General features: G+C 40.4%; 1 protein-coding gene across 5 annotated transcripts in view; it reads left to right on the top strand.

Moving 5' to 3' along the window:
• Positions 1 to 21068, top strand: part of APP (amyloid beta precursor protein) — a 185666-nt gene that overhangs the window by 48095 nt on the left and 116503 nt on the right. For all 5 annotated transcript variants that reach the window (XM_060770471.2, XM_060770473.2, XM_060770470.2 and 2 more), the window contains exon 2: positions 7958 to 8125. In XM_060770471.2, the coding sequence (XP_060626454.2) occupies positions 7958 to 8125 (168 nt within the window). The remainder of the gene's footprint in view (positions 1 to 7957; positions 8126 to 21068) is intronic.

Below are 21068 nucleotides of genomic sequence, written 5' to 3'. Positions count from 1 at the left end.
ACTGTGATTGACTATAGAGACTTGAATCTCTTCAAATTGTTCAAACTTGCTCATAAGTTTAAAGGACTTAATGATATTGTGAGACTGTTATATGTAAAAATATTAAGAATGTATGTTAATAGAGTCACAGGGAAATTAGCCAAGTATGTTGCAAAGGAGATGGGAGGAATGTTAGAGATGTGAGACTTTGATATTGCATACATAGATGATATTGGATAACTGATCAATATATGGTTTGTACATAGATATATGATGTTGATATTATCCAAATTATTTTTGACCATTCTAGTCGGTAGAAAAGTCAAAAATAATCCCTATGGGTTGGGAGGTGTGACGATGTGTAAGTTTTATTCCTTTGGTTATGTGTAGTTTGGACAATGGTTTAGGGATGGTAAGTATGGGAGATTATGTTTTGTTGGAGAGAGTGGCTTGATGTTAGCTAAGTTGCCATAGCAACAGGGGCGGAGCCAACCGCCTCTTCAGAGGCAGCTGTGTTTTAGAAAGTCAGTCAGTGGCCGGAGAGCTGCTGAGAGGACACCGAATCTTTTAGTGGAGATTCAGGGAATGTGTCTGTAGCCAGTGTGCTATAGGGAAAAACTGAATCTCTTGGAGATTCAGGGAATTAATTGGTGACCAAAGTGGTTGCAGAGAAGGACCCGGTACAGGGGGTTGTTGATTCTGAATTAAGAATCAAGGTTTGGCTGGGTTTAAGCCTGTTGTGCCAGCTGTGAAACCTTATGAAGTGTTTGCCTGAGTTTACTCATGAAACCTTTCCAATGTATCCATCAAGATTTGTACCTCTTTTGAAGAACAGTTATACATTGTTATACTCCTGTTAAAATAAACTTGTTACTTTTTCCTCAAGCCTTGCCTGATACAGTTTCTTCTAAGTTGAACAGCCTGCAATAATAAAGTCAGCCAGAAACAGTCCCTTTATAAAATAGTTCCTAGGCTGATATTGATCGTTGCCCGGCTTCCCTCATAGATAAGGTGGCAGTGGGTGCTTTGCCACGTGCACCCTCACAATTGGTGGTATTCGGTGGCATTAATAATGGACCTCCTCACATTGAAGCTCTCTGAAGCTCTAGGTGCTCTTACCGTCTACTACAGGGAAAACCAGCTGATCCCCAATCCATCTAAAACACAGACATGTGCTTTTCACCTTAAGAACAGACAAGCATCCCAAGCTCTGAGGATTAACTGGGAAGGAATCCCACTGGAGCATTGCAGCGCACCCAAATACCTGGGAGTCACTCTGGACCGTGCTCTTACCTACAAGAAGCACTGCCTGAACATCAAGCAAAAAGTGGGTGCTAGAAACAATATCATACGAAAGCTGACTGGCACAACCTGGGGATCACAACCAGATACAGTGAAGACATCTGCCCTTGTGCTACGCTATTCTGCTGCTGAGTATGCATGCCCAGTGTGGAACACATCTCACCACACTAAAACAGTGGATGTGGCTCTTAATGAGACATGCCGCATTATCACGGGGTGTCTGCGTCCTACACCACTGGAGAAATTACACTGTCTAGCCGGTATTGCACCACCTGACATCCGCCAGGAAGTAGCAGCCAATAGTTAAAGGATCAAGGCAGTGACATCTTCAGATCATCCCTTGTTTGAGTATCAGCTGGCACGTCAACAACTTAAATCAAGAAATAGTTTTCTAAGATCTACAGAGACACTTGCTGGAACACCCCAGCAAGCGAGAGTCCAAAAGTGGCAGGCTCAAACCCAGAACTTCAATCAGTGGCTGATACCAAATGAGATACTCTCCCCTGGGCACACAGAAAACTGGGCGACTTGGGAGGCGCTGAACAGACTGCGCTTTGGCTCCACGAGATGCAGAGCCAATCTTAAGAAATAGGGCTACAAAGTGGAATCCACGACATGCGAGTGTGGAGAAGAGCAATCCATTGACCACCTGCTGCAATGCAACCTGAGCCCTGCTACATGCATAATGGAGCACCTCCTTGCGGCAACACCAGAGGCACTCCAAGTGGTCAGCTATTGGTCAAAGGACATTTAATCACCTATCAAGCTTGAAAACTTTGTGTTTTGTCTGTTTGTTTGTTTTGTTAAAAATGTCTGGTTGCTCCTGACACAATAAATAAATAAATTTGCTGCTTACTCTTTTCCAATGACTGTTAAAATTTAGAAGAAAGCAACATTTAGTCACAAAACCGAGTAAGCCCATAGATGCACCCCAAGTACCATGAACTAATACAAAGTATTCATTTCTCTGAGTCAATACTTAATGGAAACATCAATGACAGAAATAGGACTTACACAAGAAGACAATGGATTCCCACCAATACAAAAAACACAAATCCACTAAAAGTTGTGGTACATAAATGACAACGGTCGATATTGCCTAACAGTTTGTATATTACAGTATTCAATAAACGACAAATTTATATGGTATAGGCATAACCCAGTATATAATGAACAACAACCAGTTGTTTACAAAGATTACACATACATAACATAAAGAGTCTTTTGGTGTAAAGACAACTTGTCTTCAGGGCATAAGATCCCTTGCTTTAGAGTAAGCATAATGTAAAGAGTCTTTCTTGGTGTAAAACCAACTTCTCTTCAGGGCATAGGATCCCTTGCTTTAGAAAATTTTTGGATATCCACATCCACGACCGGTTTCGACTAGAGTCTTCCTCAGGTGGATATATGAGACATCAAGTTCTTCACAATAGTAATCCCTCCTCGGGTGTTTTATACAATGGGACAGTGGATCTATAGGGAAAATACAAAGGTGGCTAGAGTATGTCTCAAAGGCGGATAAACATGAATAGTATTGATCTACTCACATCTGCATGTTTTTGAACTGCTAGGTTGGCATAAGTTGGGGACAGCAGTGGAAGCTCACTCCGCTCCCTGGATTCAAACCACCGACCATTCGGTCAGCAAGTACAGCAGCTCAGCAGTTTAACCCACTGCACCACTGGGGGCTTATCCTTGGACATTTTCTATTACTTTTCTCTGGAAACTTACTCCCACACACGCTGATGTTTTAACATATGTTTCCATTGTATTTATGCCAATTACACTATGCTGACAGAATCATTGTGGTTTTATATATCTGCTGATACTCAGCTAAGGCTAAAGAGCATCTTTGGTTACTTTTATTATTGCTTCTCAAGCATTTTGAAGTAATTTGACTTGATACTATGTTTCAGGACTTCCTAAATGCCAAAACAACAGTTTTTTTGGGGTTTTTTGCATTTCCATGGTCCTGAAAATATAACATTTGAAAATGTTTGCTACAACACAGTACAGCTTTGCTTTCAAAAATCTAGATCAGAGTTTCATGTTGGTGATACATTCTTTAGACATCCGTTCTTTCACAACACAGTGATCAGGTTTTACTAGCAAACCGGATGGAAAACTGACCTCTTATCAGAATGTCATACCATATACAGTATATTTGCTGTTGCGCGCTGGGCCTGTGACAATGTCTGTTTACAGGATGTGCTTTCTGTATGCCCAATGGGACGCAGGGGTGCCTCAGCTAAAGGGTCCCATAGGTTTCCCAACACAAAGTTCTGTAGAGGCTCAAAATAGGTTCAACAAAATTCTTTATTAAGGTTTAAATCTTCAAACAAATGAATTAAATGCTATATAATCTTGAAAAACTAGTAGCATTCTCAATCTGCCAACAAGGGACAGGCAACTGCTTAATAAACTGTTCCTATCTTCTTTAGGGAAACCTTCCAACCCCTCCTTGGGCAATCTTTCTTTACCTTGCTGGCGTGAAGCCCCAACTCCCGGCTCCAAGCTGCGTTATGGATAGCCCGAGTGGTCCCTTACCAGGCAATGGTTGCTGTAGATCTGCCAAGCTTGTGTCCTGTAGATTTGCCCCATGAAGGCCATGGAACCATTCCTTTATTTTCCAGCAAAGCTGGCTGTATTCCCCCAGCAAATCTGTGGAACTGTAACTTTACTCCCCAGTAAAGCTGTAGAGGTTTTCCTTTTCCCCCAGCAAAAGCTGTAAGAAGTGAAGCTTTTTGCAGGTGGGACAGAGAAAGCCCACACGTCCTGCTGTAAGGCTCCAAACTGTGAGACTGAACTAAAAGTCCCTCTTTCCCTCCAAACCTGCGGAAAGGGGCGGATCTAAAGGCTCTAATGATGATTGATAGGTTGTTGGCCCTATGATTACAACCTGGGGAAAGCTACCCAATTGCAAAATGCAAGGCCCAAATAAATTCAAACAAACTAACAGTGCAAGAAAAAGGATCAAATCTCCTGGCATAGCTGTAGCAGCACAGTATATATTTCATGTAATCTTTACTGTATCAGTGAGGTGGAGCCCCCGGTGGTGCAATGGGTTAAACCCTTGTGCCAGCAGGACTGAAGACTGATAGGTCGACGGTTCGAATCCGGGGAGAGCATGGATGAGCTCCCTTTGTTAGTTCCAGCTCCACATGTGGGGACATGAGAGCCTCCCACAAGGATGATAAAACACTAGTGTGTCATGACACACAATTTGGAAAGCTCTGATCTAGTTGAATGAGGCATGCACAGATCATTCCAAATATACCAATATATTTAAAAAGACAAGTTGAAAGTGTACTTACAGATTCTGTTAATGCAATGAGTTTTGGAGAGGAAAATTTAAAATTACTTGCATTATCAGATAATGTGCAAAGTTGTCCTACTGGATTATACATTAAAATAGTGTTTGCCGGGAAAGTTGAAGCCATATGTTCCCTAATCAGTTGTATTCCATCACAAATTGATCCCACTGGTTTTGTGTCTATTCATTGTTTTCGGTGAGGTGTGCCAGGAGGCATTAATAATAACCCAGCATGAGAGAAAAGTTGTGTAATTCACAAGGAGCTGTCTTTCACTCCACATATTGGTACATTTGAGCCATTGCAATTTTTTGCCTTTCACCGACACTGAGTTTCCAAGATGCCAGGAAGAACTTTTTTGTTACTATGCCCAGTTCTTAATTGGAAATATTGGGAATTGAGTTGGAGACTTTTTCATGCAAAGTATGTTGCTTGCTTTGAACCTGGGTGAACTGAAGCAAAGCACTTTAGGAAATACTTGGATGCCTATATTGGAAATATATTCTGAATGTTTCCAAAATTTGTATCTGAAAGCCTTACAATGAGCAATGAAATAAAAATGACATTCTAAATCTTCTGAACCCTAGGCAACCAATTGTTTCTGCAAATAATGATCCCACATGCCCTATTGTAGTTGTGTGAAACATGTCAAAACATTAGCTACTATTGTGAGAAAATAGCTTTGGAAACTGGGCTCTTTCTTTGGTGGTGTGACAGCTTCCTGAATCTCCTGGTAGATGAGAATTCTGAAAATTATCGTAAAAAATAATATTTTTTCAAGCTGAAAGAAACAATTGTCCTTTCAAAACATGTAGCAGCATGTTTGGGAGTAAAGAAGAGGCACTTTCCACTGCTTTATGAAGGAAGAGCTATTTTTCTATTTAATGTCTGTACGGAGATTGCCCTGTGGCTAGGAGACCACATCTCTGCAGGAGTATGTAAAGAAAGGGACATGTTGTATATTCTGTGTTAAGAAGGTGGTACTTAGTTGCTTAACAGCCTTCTACTGGCATTATGTTCAGGAATAAAAATCCACAGGTTTTTCTGTTTTCCTAAAGATTCTTTTTCTTCATAAATTTGTGAAAATGGGAAAATGAATGATGAAATATGTCCTTTTTGAATGATGAATGGAATTTTTAACACAAGATGTTCATAAAGCTATATAAACTATATAAACTATCTGTTTCACAAATCAATGTAATTCTTACTCTTAGTTTTCTTTTACCATTACCCTGTGCACTTGACATTATGGAGGAATAGAAAAGATGAAATAATTTAGCGGTTTCTTTTTTTGTTTGTTTGTTTGTTTGTTTTTTGCCTCTACCTAGCAAACCAGAAAACAATGTTTCTTAGAGTGGTACACAGAAAGTTGGTCCATGGAAGGAGCTGGTCTACAGATCATCAGTGCTAATTGGGTTGATATGACTCAGTATGTGTCATCCCCATGGAGTTCCACCTGTACCAGAGCGCACAGAATCATTAGTAATGGTTTTTGTACTAGAAAATGAAGTGAGTGGGTTGAAAAGCCCCTGTGAGAAGAACTCCTTTGGGGAGAGCTCATGCCTGCCTTGGGCTGATAGAAAACAAGCAATTGGGGGGGGGGGGGGGTAGGTAGAAATCCTTTCTACAAAAGTATTTGGTGGCTTTGACCTTCTTGCTTGTGGTGGCGACTGCATCACTGTATCCAGTCCACTACCCTGTTTCAGTCCTAATCCCACTTAGGATCTGGGACTCTCTGTGAGCCTAATGCAGCAGTTTTGAAAAACTTCACCAGCTTTGATTGTTTTGAGACATTCTGGTGATGTGCAGATTCATGCACTTAAAGCATAGCTGTGTTCTTTCTTTTGACTAGCCACTGTTTATTTGTGCCATTCTTCCCTTAGCAAAAGGGTGATGATGACCTGGATGCCAGGATTGGACTATGTTGTGCCCCTATGGAACAAGTGTTGTCAGCCATAAGCCACCTCACTAGTGGAGTCATTGCTGCAGTGATTTCTTTTACAGCTATCCATTATCTGCTCTCAAAGGGCGGTGGCAGCAACAGCAACTGAAATAAGTCAGACCTAAGGGCATGTGTGCCTGACAGCCCTCACTAGCATAGAGTAGACTCCATTGTTGGTAAAAGTGAACTTTGCTTCTCCCACTTGTCCATCTTTGATGTGTTTCCAGTATATTTTTGGTATCATCCCCTCTGATGGGGGCACTGGGTGGGATCTATACACCTCTAGTGATGCTACTGAGTTGCAGATTCATGTAGCTTTCAGGAAAGTAAGGAAATAGAAGGAAAAACGGTTCTCCTGGCTTAAAAAAATCTTGAAGGTTTGCATTTCTAGTACAAGTTGAGTAGTCCTTATCCAGAATTCTGAAATGCAAAATAGTCCAAAATTGTTGACATGTGTGGCTAAGATACCAAGACCTTTGCTTTCTAATGGTTTAACATATACATACCTGGTTTCATGCATAAAATTATTTAAAATATTGTGTATAAATTATCTTCAGGCTAGATGTATAGGATGAATATAAAACATAAATGAATTTTGTTTGTATATTTGTATCTCATCTCCAAAATATCTAATTTATTTTATTTCGTGTCAAAAGCATTGCATAAATAACTTAGTATAAAACTGATAAAATAGAAGGAATACAAGTGGCTAAATAATTTTAGGCCAAAAACGGGCAAAAGCGACCAAATTGTCTGAAGCTTTAAACAGTTCTTCCTCTGTGCATTCGGCAGGGCATTGTGGGCAAGCATACAGATGCGGAGTTATTGTTTTGATCCACAGTCGCCCAAGGTGGAGGATTCTTCTAGGTAGTGCCATTTAGCCAGGCTGATATCTCATGATGTAAATATATGCAAATACAGGCATTCCAAACTACAAAATAAATTTGAAATCCAAAACACTTTAGGTCCCAAACATATTGGATAGGGGATACTCAACCTGTACAATACTAAAAAAAAAAAAAAGAAAAAAGAAAAGAAACCCTCCCTAAAATCCTGGGAAGCTGCTGTATATTTGCACAGATTGTATTGAGCAATGTGGATCAATAGTCTGACCTTTCCTTCTTTTCCTTTTAGCCTCAAGTGTCCAGTTTGCATTTATCCCAGAGAGATAAATGTGGGCTGGCAGCTCTCCGTTTTCTCTATTTTCTAAAATGGAAAAGACCGATCAAGAGCCGACTTAGCTCAAGATTAGAAAATAATCTTCTTTTTTACTGTGTTTGCCTGAATCAGAGCTATGATTATCTGTTTTGTTTTGTACAAGCTGTCTGCTCCTCCAAGCATGTTTCTCTCTCACTGCTGGCTTGATGTTGTTTCAGATTATGCTTGTAATAATGATGTAATGACATCTACCTTTTCTTCCTAGGTGCCTACTGATGGAAATGCTGGCTTGTTGGCAGAGCCCCAAGTGGCCATGTTTTGTGGCAAACTGAATATGCATATGAATGTTCAGAATGGGAAATGGGAATCAGATCCTTCTGGAACCAAGAGCTGCATTGGAACAAAAGAAGGCATTTTGCAGTACTGTCAGCAAGTAAGTTTTTATTTAGTCATTTAAAAAATAAGAACAAATGACTAAGAAGGAGGCAACATTTCTTGCAGTTTTACAAAGGGAATTTCTATGTAGCATCTTGGTTTATTTTTTCTAAGACTTGTTCCCCTCCCCCTGTTTCCCCACGAATTTCTTGAAAATTTATCTAGATCAAAGTGTGGTTAGTGAGTCCCTCCTGATCTTTATAAAAGACATTTGGTCCATTGTTTCTAATAGGCTCTTCTGAAGATAAGGGCTGCTTTTTAATCTAGATTCCAGTTCATGTTACTGTACCGCTCACCAATGGAGATAAGGAGCTCTTTGTGTCATAATGCAACACAGTGTCTCAAGATCTAGCTTATTGCTTTCTCTTGTAAACAAATATGTATCTTGGTTGTTCTGCAGGATGTCAGGCTTGCAAAAATAGTTTATTGTCCCCAGGTTTGTATTCTTAGAAAAGTCCAGAGTGGTGACGACTATTTGGGCATTGCAGTGAAGGAGCAAAACAGGCCTTTCGCCAGCTTCATAGTCAGCTCCTATGAAGCTAACTAAAAATAGATGTTTTTAAAGAATGGCCAAGTCTGGTATAAATAAAAAATCAAAATTATGTGAAAATGGTAATTTTGGGTTTAAAGATTTGTCCTTGAAGCCTTACCTTTGCAATAACAGACAACCAAGCTTGTTTGGCCCCTAGTTTTGATTTTTCATTTGTGCCAGACTGTGCAGAAGTTACAATAAATGAAACTATTTTAATAGTTATAGTAATAAGTCAATAATTTGAAATAAGTTCAAATGATCATAATTTGTAATATGTGCAAATTATTGCAACTTTGGCTCAAGATCATTGTTTATAAAAATTGCTTCACCTGAGGTTTGTTAATTGGCAAAAACACTAAAGCTGGCTTTCGTGACTGTGCAAGTCCCATCCCCTTAAGCCACCCATGTTTAAGCAGACCAAATAGCCTTAAGCCACCCATGTTTAAGCAGACCAAATAGCCTTTTAAATGCTGTAGCTCATTTTATTTATTTCATTTCGGGTACTTTTACTCTGCCCTTCTCAACCCCCGAGGGGGGACTCAGGACGGCTTACAAAAAGGCACAATTCGATGCCTATACAAATTACACATAATGTACAAAACAACAGTTAAAACAATTATCACAGTTAAAACAATCAAAATAATCAGTATATAAGCTCCCATAGAATTGATTTTATTTATTTCTTTATATTTACACCACATCATGCCTCCAGCATGTTCAGTATGGCTCTCCTCCTCTCTCTTTTACTAACCACTGCATACTAACCACTGCATTAAGGTGGCAGATTTTGAGTACGAAGAATTGCTGGGAGTAAAGCTGGCAGTTCTTGGCAAGTGCATTGAATTTAATTGATGCAGTGTCCATTTCAAAACAAAATACAGAGTAGATTATCTTTAGAAGGCACTCAATTCATATAGTGAAAAGCTAGAAACCCATCTATTTTTCTCCTGGCCCTTTCTTCTTCAGTAAATAGGAGATATTAGTGAAATAGAATAATAGAATCATAGAGTTGGAAGAGACCTCGTGTGCCATCCAGTTCAACCTTCTGCCAAGAAGCAGGAAAATCGCATTCAAAGAACCCCTGACAGATCCAGCCTCCAAAAAGGGAGCCTTTACCACACTCTGGGGCAGAGAGTTCCACTCCTGAACAGCTCTCTCTCACAGTTAGGAAGTTCTTCCTAATGTTCAAGTGGAATCTCCTTTCCTGTAATTTGAAGCCATTGTTCCATTGTGTCCTAGTCTCCAGGGCAGCAGAAAATAAGCCTGCTCCTCCTCACTATGACTTCCCCTCACATATTTATACATAGCTATTATGTCTCCTCTCAGCCTTCTCTTCTTCAGACTAACATGCCCAGCTCTTTCAGTCGCACCTTATAGGGCTTGTTCTCCAGACCCTTGATCATTTTAGTCACCCTCCTCTGAACATCTTCCAGCTTATCGACATCTTCCTTAAACTGAGTGCCCAGAATTGGGCACAGTGTGATTCCAGGTGTGGTCTGACCAAGGCATGACTTCTCTGGATCTAGACACTATACTCCTATTTATATATGCTATTTATGCATGGCTATTTTTAGCTGCCGCATCACATTGTTGGCTTATGTTTAACTTATTGTCCCCGAGGACTCCCAGATCTTTTTCACATGTACTGCTGTAGAGCCAGGCGTCCCCCATTCTTTATCTTTGCATTTAATTTTTTTTCTGCCTAAATGAAGTATCTTGCATTTGTGCCTGTTGAACTTCATTGTGTTAGTTTTGGCCCATCTCTCTAATTTGTCAAGATTGTTTTGAATTCTGCTCCTATCTTCTGGAGTATGGCTAACCCTTCCAATTTGGTGTTGTCTGAAAATGCACCTCCCTTAAAAGAAGGATGGATCAGTTTTGACCTTTCAGCTATGTATGGCTGAAGTCACTAGACTATTGTTTTGATATTTGATTTCCCCTGACTCTCGTTTTTTCTGATAAATTTTAAAACATCAGAAAAAAGGGAAGTCTCCAGAACTGACAGCTCACCTTTTCAGTAGGTCCCAGGGACCCCATATGCTATTTAATATCAGAAACAATATGTTTTTGAAAACCAAAGCTTTTTTGTTTTCCTCCTTTCCCTTCACTGTTACCAATGTGTTCTGTGGAAATCAACCATCCTGTTCTAAATTCTATCAGCAGATCTCAGCAGGAATGCATTACTAAGTGGCAGTCACTTGGACCACATCAACAGACAATAAATTATGAGGAATGTATTTAGATAGAGCAGAATATAAATAAAATTTTATTACTACTACTACTACTACTACTACTACTATATTACCATGTACCAAAATAGTAATACTAAGGAAACCTGCTTTATAAAAATATGTGCACAGATGTGTGTGTTAGTTAATTGTTTGGTGCAACAAACAGGCAAAGGAGTGCATTGCATCCCATTGCTTTTTTATTCTGTTTGCCCTGTCAATTATTCTAGCTAGCAGGACTGCACTGCAGATCAGATGCTGGGAGATTTGTAAGGTTTTCAAATTTCCGGTGAGCAGGAAGAAGTATAATGTCAAAGTGGAGGAATGTAACTGCAGGCACAAAAAAACCTGGGAGTATAATTTTTCTCCTCTGACTTCTTATTAGCAAACAGAATTACTCACCGTTCTCATCACCTGCTTTCAATACTTTTCAGTTAGGCTAATCTCCTTTCTCTGGCATGGATGGCTGCTTCTAATATTAATGAAAGATCTATCGGGCAAATAAGCAGGCTCTGTTCTGTTAGGGTTTTTTAAAGTTTATTTCCCTCACCCACTGAAACACAGTTGAAGAAAATTGACTCCAGAAGGTTTTTGCCTAGAAATTTTGAGCTAGACCAAGTTCCAATATATGTTGTTCGTGTGAGAAGCCCAGTCCTGGAAGGACATGAAGATAGCAGTGTCAAAAGCAGCACCACTGATGGCCACTGTCCCCCTACACCACTTGAAACATGCCTGCTGTGAGGCCAACTCCTGCTGTGGTGGTTTCACACATGTGGAAGGAGTAAGTGCCAAGTTAAGAGACTTAAGGTGCATCTACACTGTAGAATTAATGCAGTTTGACACCATTTTAACTTCATGTCTCAATTCTATAGAATGATTGTAGTTTTGTTTTACAAGATATTTTGTATTTTCCGCCATAGAGTGCTTGTGCCTTGCCAAACTACAAATCCCATGTTTCCATAACATCAAGCAAGAGCAGTTAATATAATGCCTAACAGTCTTAATTCTACAGTCTATGCACCATAAGTCTGGTTAAAGTTGTCTTTGGGGTGATTTAATGGGTTTTCTTAGCTTTAGCTGGTGGGAATCGCAGTGAGAATGGGCCATTTGCATCAGGAAATAGTTAACACCTTATTCCAAGAATGAAGTGAGAATGAAGTGGTTTGAGCACTGAGTTACAGCTCTGGAAACTCAATGGGTGACCTTAGAGAAGTCATACTCTTAGCCTCAAATTCAAACAAAGGTAACTCCTATCATGAATAATTTTTGGCAATAAAATCCTGTAATAGTTTTTCCTTAGTATCATCATGTCAGAAACAACTTGGAAGGCACACCCTAACAATTGCATGACAGTAGGGGAGCAACGTGAGCTGTTAGCCCCAGCTTCTGCCAACCTAGCAGTTTGAAAACATGCAAATGTGAATAGATCAATAGGTACCACTCCTGCATGCAGGTAACGGCATTCCATGCAGTCATTACAGCCACATGATCTTGGAGGTGTCTGTGGACAATGCCGGCTCTTTGGCTTAGAAATGGAGATGAGCACCAACCCCAAGAGTCGGACACAACTAGACTTAATGTTAGGGGAAAACCTTTACCTTTGCCTTTACCTTAGAGTTCTGACCAAAGCCTCTTTTCTCCTGATCAGGCTTAGGTGAACATCATAAGTAGCCATCACTCGAGAAGCCATTCTCTAGTATTATATTCTACTTCAGGGGGTACAGGTTTAAGTGTTGAATAAAGCAGGCACAGTATGTGCTCAGAAAAGGAACTGTGAGAGAGATCAGGACCAATTATTCCTTGATCCTCATCAGTTGTCCTCACATATAGCACCTCCAATTGTATTCATTTTCAGCAGTGATCTTCTGAAAATGGTGAGCAGAAATTATGTAAAATCATTTCCAATCTCCATTTGAAAAATACAGCCTCAAAAATGAATATATTGGTATGGAGGTGAGGGTATTCTCTTAAAAGTTTGTGCATTTGATTGTTTTCAAGAGAAAAATCAGATATACTTTTTAAAAATCAAAATTGTATGTATTGAGGGCTGTGTGTATAGATTGGCAGGGTGGTGGTGGGGTTCTGAAAGGCCACAAAATGAGCTGTGGAACAAACTGTATTCCCTTTTGATTTAGCCAACAAGATGGGCTAAGCTTTAATCAGGAAAAGAGGTAAACATATTTAGGAATTGTCCTGCTTGATCTGTGATGTTTGTCTTTTATAGTATTTGTATGCTGTTTCATTTATTAGTTTCAAATTTTTGGTTTTTGAAACAGTATAAACAGTTTGCCAAGTTGAATGTTTAAGCATTCAAGCAGAAGTGTGGAAAGCAGTACAATTCTCATCAATTAGGACAGGCTCATCTCAGCAGATGTTTGAGTAGGTGTTTGGAAGTGAACTTCTCAGGTCATGCAGAAAAGACTGCGTGTGTGTCACTATAGAGAAGTCTTGACCTCTTGATGTCTCATGATGACATTGAGTTGGTTACAGAAGAATACACATAAGGATCTTGGGGTTGAGTGAGCACATATAGGGAAAATAAGCAGCCAGATGGCCTGGTCCTGCAGTGTTCAGGTTTTTGCATGTCAACAGCAGCACCTTCAGGTGATTGGGTAGCTAAAAGGCAGCCACCCATAAGTTTCAATAGCATGTCTTGCAACCTCTTTCCACCTTCAGTGCTCCAATGCTTCTGGAATCTGTACAAATAAAACTCTGCATAATTTGTAACTGGGGCTGCATCCCTATCCATATCTGCTTAGAAACAAGCAGCTATTTTCCCTATTCATAAATAAAGGTACAGGTTTTCTCTGACATTAAATCTAGTCTTATCTGTCTCATCTGCATTCTAAGCCGAAGAGCTGGCGTTGTCCTTAGACACCTCCGGGATAATGTGGCCAGCATGACTGCATGGAGCGCCGTTACCTTTCCGCAGAAGTGGTACCTATTTATCTACTCACATTTGCATATTTTCAAGCTACAATTTTGGCAGACGCTGGGACTGACAGTGGAAGCTCACCCGGCTCTCTGGGTTCGGACTGCTGACCTTTTGGCCAGCAAGTTCAACAGCTCAGCAGTTTAACCCAACCTATTAACATCTGCTCAATAAATTTAATAATACAGACAGTCCCCAAGTTACAGACATCTGACTTATGTATGACTCATAGTTAAAAACGGAGGTGAGACTACAGAAAGTAGTACTCTACGTGGGGTTGCCTTTGAAGACGGCTCGGAAGCTCCAATTAGTCCAACGGTCGGCAGCCATGATACTAACTGGAGCGGAGCGCAGGGAGCACACAACTCCTCTGCTGCACCAGCTCCACTGGCTGCCGATTTGCTACCGGGCTCAATTCAAAGTGCTGGCGTTGGCCTTTAAAGCCCTAAACGGTTCTGGCCCAACCTACCTATCAGAACGTATCTCGGCCTATCAGCCCACCAGGACCCTAAGATCTTCTGGGGAGGCCTTGCTCTCTATCCCGCCTGCTTCACAGGTGCGGCTGGCGGGGACGAGAGACAGGGCCTTTTCTGTGGTGGCCCCTTGGCTCTGGAACGCCCTTCCCATGGAGGTAAGATCAGCCTCCTCGCTGATGGTATTCCGAAGAAGACTAAAAACTTGGATGTTCAAGCAGGCATTTGGCTAATTCGGTGCAATGAATGTGTTGATTACGGATTGGTAATATGGATGATGCAATTGGACCACAATTTTAGTTAGGAGATGTATTGGATTGTGATTTCGTGTAATATTGTGTATTATGTTTTTAATGGTTTTAATTGTATACTGTGCACTGTATATTTTGTTGTAAACCACGTTGAGTCGCCAATTAGGCTGAGAAACGGCGGTATACAAGGACAGTAAATAAATAAAATAAATAAATAAGTTGGAGAAAATTTAACTGTAAGAAGAGAAAATCACACCTGGAAGAGTTTTAATGGAGAAAATGTGTTTCCACTGATGCTTCCTTACTAATCCTTGTTTCTATGACAAGCTAACATTTTCAAAATCCAATTGTCTCAGGGACAGGAAGTGATTCTAGAGTGCATTCAGTATGTGAAGGCCAGGAGAAAATGTGTAAATATGATTGGATGAAGTTAGTGTACATTTTTTAAAATGCTTCAGGTATTTGGTTAGGTGAACATAATCCATCCTGGCAGAATCTCTCTGTCTGAAGTGGACTCCTGCTGAGGCACTTCTGAATCTCGATGACAGAAATGTAAAAAGTAATGCTAAAACTGTTCACAAACCGCGACTCTTTTGTGCAACACATTTTATAGGGAAAATGCTACCATGAAATCCTGTTTTGGGTGAATTTGTCTCAATAGCAAAGATTTTTGCTGAATATTGAAGACAGCAAGGTTTGTTCAGTGGCCTTAAGGCACTGTCTGATTTTGGAGGTTGAGCAGGCTCAGTTCTAGTTAGTACTTGAATGGGGTGATCTAGGTTATATTTCAGAGTGATGAATACCAGGTGCTCTAGGTTATGTTTCAGAGCAAGGAATAGGCAAAACCACCTCTGAGTATTCCTTGCCAAAGAAACCCATTTTTAAAAAAGTATTAAGCTAAAAAAATGTTCTGAAACATCATTTTCTACTTGAAGCAGCCTCAAATAATATTGTTTCTTTAACAACATCAACAAAAAACCATTTTGGTTTAACATATTTCTAAAGGATCCTTTATGTTGTCAGGGTCCCAAAATGCTGGGAAATGGCAGCTCTTTTATACCACATCCTTAATAGTGTCATATTTAGGCAGTATGTCAGCAGAGCATGGTACCTTATGCTGTGGTACAGTTGGATACCCGTCAGTGGCAGAGCCTCTCACCTTTCTGTTTGCTGGAATAGACTCATGGCATCTATGCAGCTGATAACACATTCCAAATATCCAACTGACAACTCGTATGTTGCTGCACACCGCACTTTTAATCCTACGTTCCTCCTGCCATCTCAGCACTTTTAACCCCTGTACCCCATTGCACCGGCCGAACCAGTTTTAATAGTGTCTTGATGTATTGATGTATTGTTCATTGTTGTTATTTTGCTTAATTGTTTTGATTTGCTTTGTTTATTGTTGTGTTATGTTTTTCTATTGTATTGTGTTTGAGGCTTCGGCCCGTGTAAGCCGCATCGAGTCCTTCGGGAGATGCTAGCGGGGTACAAATAAAGTTAATAATAATAATAATAATAATAATAATAATAATGGGGTTGAGACAACATGGAGGGAGAGGAATATATCCTTCGGAAGGGAAGTTCACTCCTCAAAGGATTATCAAGGTGAAAAGTGTCTTCACTGAAGCTTTATCTCCAATCCTTGTTTCCAATTTTCTTTCAAAATCCAATTCTCAGGGGGATGGAAAGTGAGGTAACATCTTCTGAACAGAGGCACAGACAGCAAAAAAAAAACAACAACAACAAAACACCACAGAGGTGTTAACCCTTCCCTGTGCTATTCAGAGCTTGTGTGTGTGTGTATGGGGTTACTCTTAAGAAATGTACCTATTCTGGCTTACATGCAAATTCAACTTAAGAACAGACCTACAGAACCTATTTTGTTTGCAATTTGGGGACTGCCTGTGTATGCTTAAGAGGAGGGGTGAATTTACAAAGACTTGAACAGGGATGTGGATGAGAAGGTTTCTTCTTTAGAGGGAGGCTGCTCTGATGTAACTTCAAACCAAACCTGGCTTTTGGAAATCTTAGGCCAAAACCATTAGGGTTTTCTTGACCAAATTGTGCTGTCACCATTGCCTTCCTCTGAGACTGAGAAAAAAAGATAAGAAGAAGGGAGGAAGGAGGGAGGAAGAGGGGGGGGGGAGATAAAAGAAAGGGAGAGAGAAAGAGAGGTGGCATAAGGGAGCCAGAGAAAAAGAAGGAAGAAGAAAGTGTCACTAGAGAAAGAGAAAAAGAGAGGAAGAAAAAGGAAAGAGCTTTCTCAACATCTAGAAAGCTGACCCAGGCAAGCAGCTGACTCTGACTCTGCACCACAAAGCCCACGCTCAGCCTGGTCTGGCTCACCAGGTATACCTGCAGCAGCCACAGCAGGTGCTGCCCCCAGCACCGCCAGTGCCTCCGCCAAGCCCAACTCCCCCAGCAGGCAGTGAGAGCCGCGTGCCAGTGGCACTACAACAGGGCCAAGGCCTGGATCTGGTGGGGAGGCTTCCCTTGCTGCCACTGCCATAGCCTCTGCCAGAGGGGCACCCTCCTTCTCCTGGCTCCACTCCATGCAGGCACTGCTGAAGTCAAGGCTCTGTGGTGTGGCTCCCAAAGGAAAGATAAAAAAGAAATGGAAAGGAGAGAAGATGAAGAAAGTGAGAAAGGGGCACAAGAGAGAGAGAGAGAGAGAAAAGGGAAGAAGAGGAAGAAAGATAAAAAGCAAGAGAAAAGGAGAGGGAAAGGGAGGGTGACAGAAAGAGAGAAAGGGGGATGGATAGAAAGAAAAGGAGGTGAGAAATAGAGGGAGATAGAGGAGGAAAGAGAATTATCAATAGAAAAGGGAGGGATAGCGAGAAAAAGAGATGAGAAGGCAGGAGAGAAGGGGTAGAAAGAAGGGAAGAGAAAGGCAGAAAGGAAAGAGATAGAAAATAGATGGAGAAAGTGAAAGAGAGAGAAGTAGGGGGATAAAGAAAAAGGGATATAAAAAGGAGAGAAGGAGAAAGAGACAGATAAAAGAGTGAGAAAGAGAGAAGGGAGAAAGAAGGAGGGGGAAGAAGAGAGAAAGGAAAAAGGGATCGAACAAGAGAGAAGGAGAAAGGGCGAGAAAACAAAATAGGGAAAAATGAGAGAGAAGGAAAGGGGGAGAAAGAGGGGCCACCTCATCCTGTAGTGCACCTGCACCTCTGCCTCCAAGTGCCTCCCTGTGGCTCCTCGCTGCCCTGCCAGAGGAAGAGGAGGAGCCCTCCACACTGACCAGGAAGATGAAAGGTAGGGAAGGAGGTGAAGCATTGTGGGTGCTGGCTGGCTGTTTGGCTAGCAGAGGGGGCCCAGTAGTCATTCTGTGGAGGAGCCAGGGCAAAGGAGGCAGTGGCGTGACCCCTCTCAAATTGCCAATCAACCCCCTTAGGGGTCGCAACCCCCAGGTTGAGAACCACTGCTTTACCTGTTGCATAGCATGGCCTAAACTTAACATACTACAAAAGATTTATATATCTTCCCAGGAAAGTGCACTGCATACATGTAGCAGTAATGTGTATAAATCAAGGAAATATGATGTGTATTTAGATGTTGGAGTGAATTTTGAGATCTATCCATAATCAAAAATCATATTGGACATGAACTTTTAGTGTTACCTTTCTGTATTTGGCTTAATCAACTCATATCCTTTCTCTCTCTTGAGGTTTATACAATTAAAGTCATATAGATTATGTACAGATTTTTTTCCTTAATCAGTTTTAGTCATGACTAAAGTAAATCAATAAAACCCAATGATTTCAATGAGTTTTCTGAATAGGCAATAGTAACTGGATTAGGATATTTAGTAAGAAGGATTTTAAAAAATCAATTTCTCTTTCTTTATGTATTTCCACCCCACCCCCTGCCTAGGGGATACCTGAGTATGAGACATACATCATGCTAGGTTGAAAGGAGAGGCTAAGACTGGATTAAACTACAAGAAAAAAATCACACAAAGATGTGATCTCTCTCCTACTGGTCAATAGATACCTCAAAATTTCTATACATTGGAAAACATTAGAAAGACTCAGTGTGTGCTGTTGACTGTATTGTTGAACAAAATGACATACAAACGAAGGGTGGTAGAAGGGAAGTGTGAAAGAAGTGTTCACTAGTGTGTGATGTCTGTTCATTATTTTTATGAACAATGAGATTTGGGTCATTGGCTTACTCCATATAGTGCCATTTTGCAAAAGCATTTTAATGCAAACTATTATATCTGATTTACCTGTCTTATTTGTCCATGAATTACTTAGAACCAGAAGCATTTTGGATTTTTTGCAGGGAATTTCAGAATACCTATATTTTTTATAGATACACATTCTATATATTTTATTAATTTCAATGAGATGTCTATAGATGGGATTGATGTTTAAACACAAAATTTATTTATGTTTCATATATACCTCTTACACATCATCCAAAGTTAATTTTGTACAATATTTTATTGCTCACCTTATTATCCTTTGTTAATACCAGTTCCTTATTATTACCCTTTGTGGACATCTCTTTATAGTCTTGTGTTTCTGGAACACATCTTCACATATCTCTGTAGTTCTCTTATTATAGTGGAATTTTCTGAAGAGAAAGGCCTTTTTTTGTGGAAACTTTCCTTGCGAATGCTAGAAACTCGGCATTCTGGAGATTGTCCCACTACGCTTTAAAGAGTTGGCATCCTGTGACTGCCTCCTGCAGAATGCTGGAGTTTGTAGTTTAGGGAGGTCCAGGATTCAACAAGAGGCAGTCACAGAATTTAAAGTGGAATATCAGCCATTTAACTGTGTAGTGTGATAATCTACTCTGAATGGTATAGAGAGTCTCTGTGCATTGAGGAGGCTCTTATCTTGAAACAGTAACTTTGTACCTGAGCTTGACAGAAGTGTAAACTGAAGGGGAGAGTCTACAGCACTTTCCTCTTCTTTGGTGTTTATTTCATAAAGCCTTAATACTGCTTAAGTGTCCCTCTTCAGGAAATGTCTGTATCTAGGATTGTCAGAGTTTGAAGCGTGCACATGTACATGAGAAAAAATATAGTATGGAGTAATGGTTACTAAAGAAGAAAAGAAAAAGGATGCTTTTGTGCCCATTTTCATCATTTGAGCTTCCCATAGAAATCTAGTGGCTCACTGTGAACTAGATAGTTTGTGATCTGTTTTACCACAGGTTTTCCTCTATTCTCAAGGTGTCTCGAAAAAAAATAGCCTTTTCCAATTGAGATGGATTGTACCATATGCAGGCAACCATTTTCTTTACTGAATTTATATTCTAAATCCTTTATTGTACAAAAGGAGCTTAGGCTCCTGAGTGAAGATTTCTAAGGTCCCTTTCAGCTCTTACTGACATGTATTAAGATTTGGCTAAAGAGCCTGTTGAGTGGAAGAACATGTACTTCTGATTGATCCTTTCAGATGATAAATTACCAAGTGACTTTATTTCATGGTAATTACAAAACCTAATTTTCTATATTGGTTGACTTAATATATGAAAATGAAATTATTTTAAATGTATGGAATCTGGATATCATACTGCCATATTAAGCAAACATTTATATTCTATAGATTTATTAATCATTATTATTGGAGGCTGCTGGGGGGTTTGAGGGGTCACAACATTTGGAACACTGTAAGAGGTCTCAGCATCATAGGTTATAACTTGCAGCTGAGTATGATTGCCTTCAAAATGTAGGGTCTTGATGGTGGTTCCGTAGGTGGCTGTAGAGACATATTCTTAATCCACGTGTTCTTTTGCAGTGAGGACATCGATTTCCAGATGGAAGGCACAAGTATCAAGCCACAAGGGGGGCTTGATGCTCCTTCCTCTTGACAAGTTTCTCCCTTTCGCTCTCCATTGCTGTTCATTCAGATTCCACAGCACTGTTGGTAACAGATGACCTCCAGGTAGAATGTTTGAGGGCCAGAGTTTCCCAGTTCTCAGTGTCTATGCCACATTTTTTTAGGTTGGCTTTAAGTCCATCTTAAAATCTCTTTTGCTGTCCACCAACATTGTGTTTTGAGTTGAGAATATAGTAACTTCTTTGGGAGTCTGTGATCAGGCATTCGGATGGTGTGGCCAGTTCAGCGGAGTCAGGCCCGTAGCCAGGATTTTGATTTGGGGGGGGGGAGTTTGTTTCGGGGGGGCTGAGTCTGAGTGAAAGAGGGTCTACCCTCTTTCACTCCGACTCTTATTGGTCTTATTGGTTTTATCGGTTTATAGATGTAATTGAGGTCTGATTGTTAATTTATGCTATTTTGTTCTATTACTGTTTTATTTTGTTTTATTACTGTTGTATGATACGGGCATCGAATTGTGCCTTGTTTTTGTAAGCCGCCCTGAGTCCCCTTTGGGGTGAAAAAGGCGGGGTAGAAGTAAACCAAATAAATAATAAATAAAATACCCTAGCAAACCTTTTGTATCGTTACCCCAATACCCCCATGCATATGGGATATATTGAGTAGGGTGATCAAATCATGATATGAATAAACACAACAGTTTAAATAATACACCAGTAAGGCCTTTTCGTGA

Source organism: Anolis sagrei, chromosome 3 (genome assembly GCF_037176765.1).
Source record: "Anolis sagrei isolate rAnoSag1 chromosome 3, rAnoSag1.mat, whole genome shotgun sequence".
Lineage (NCBI taxonomy): Eukaryota > Metazoa > Chordata > Lepidosauria > Squamata > Dactyloidae > Anolis > Anolis sagrei.
The sequence above is the reverse complement of the archived record's forward strand: the minus strand, read 5'-3'. Positions and strand labels throughout refer to the sequence as shown.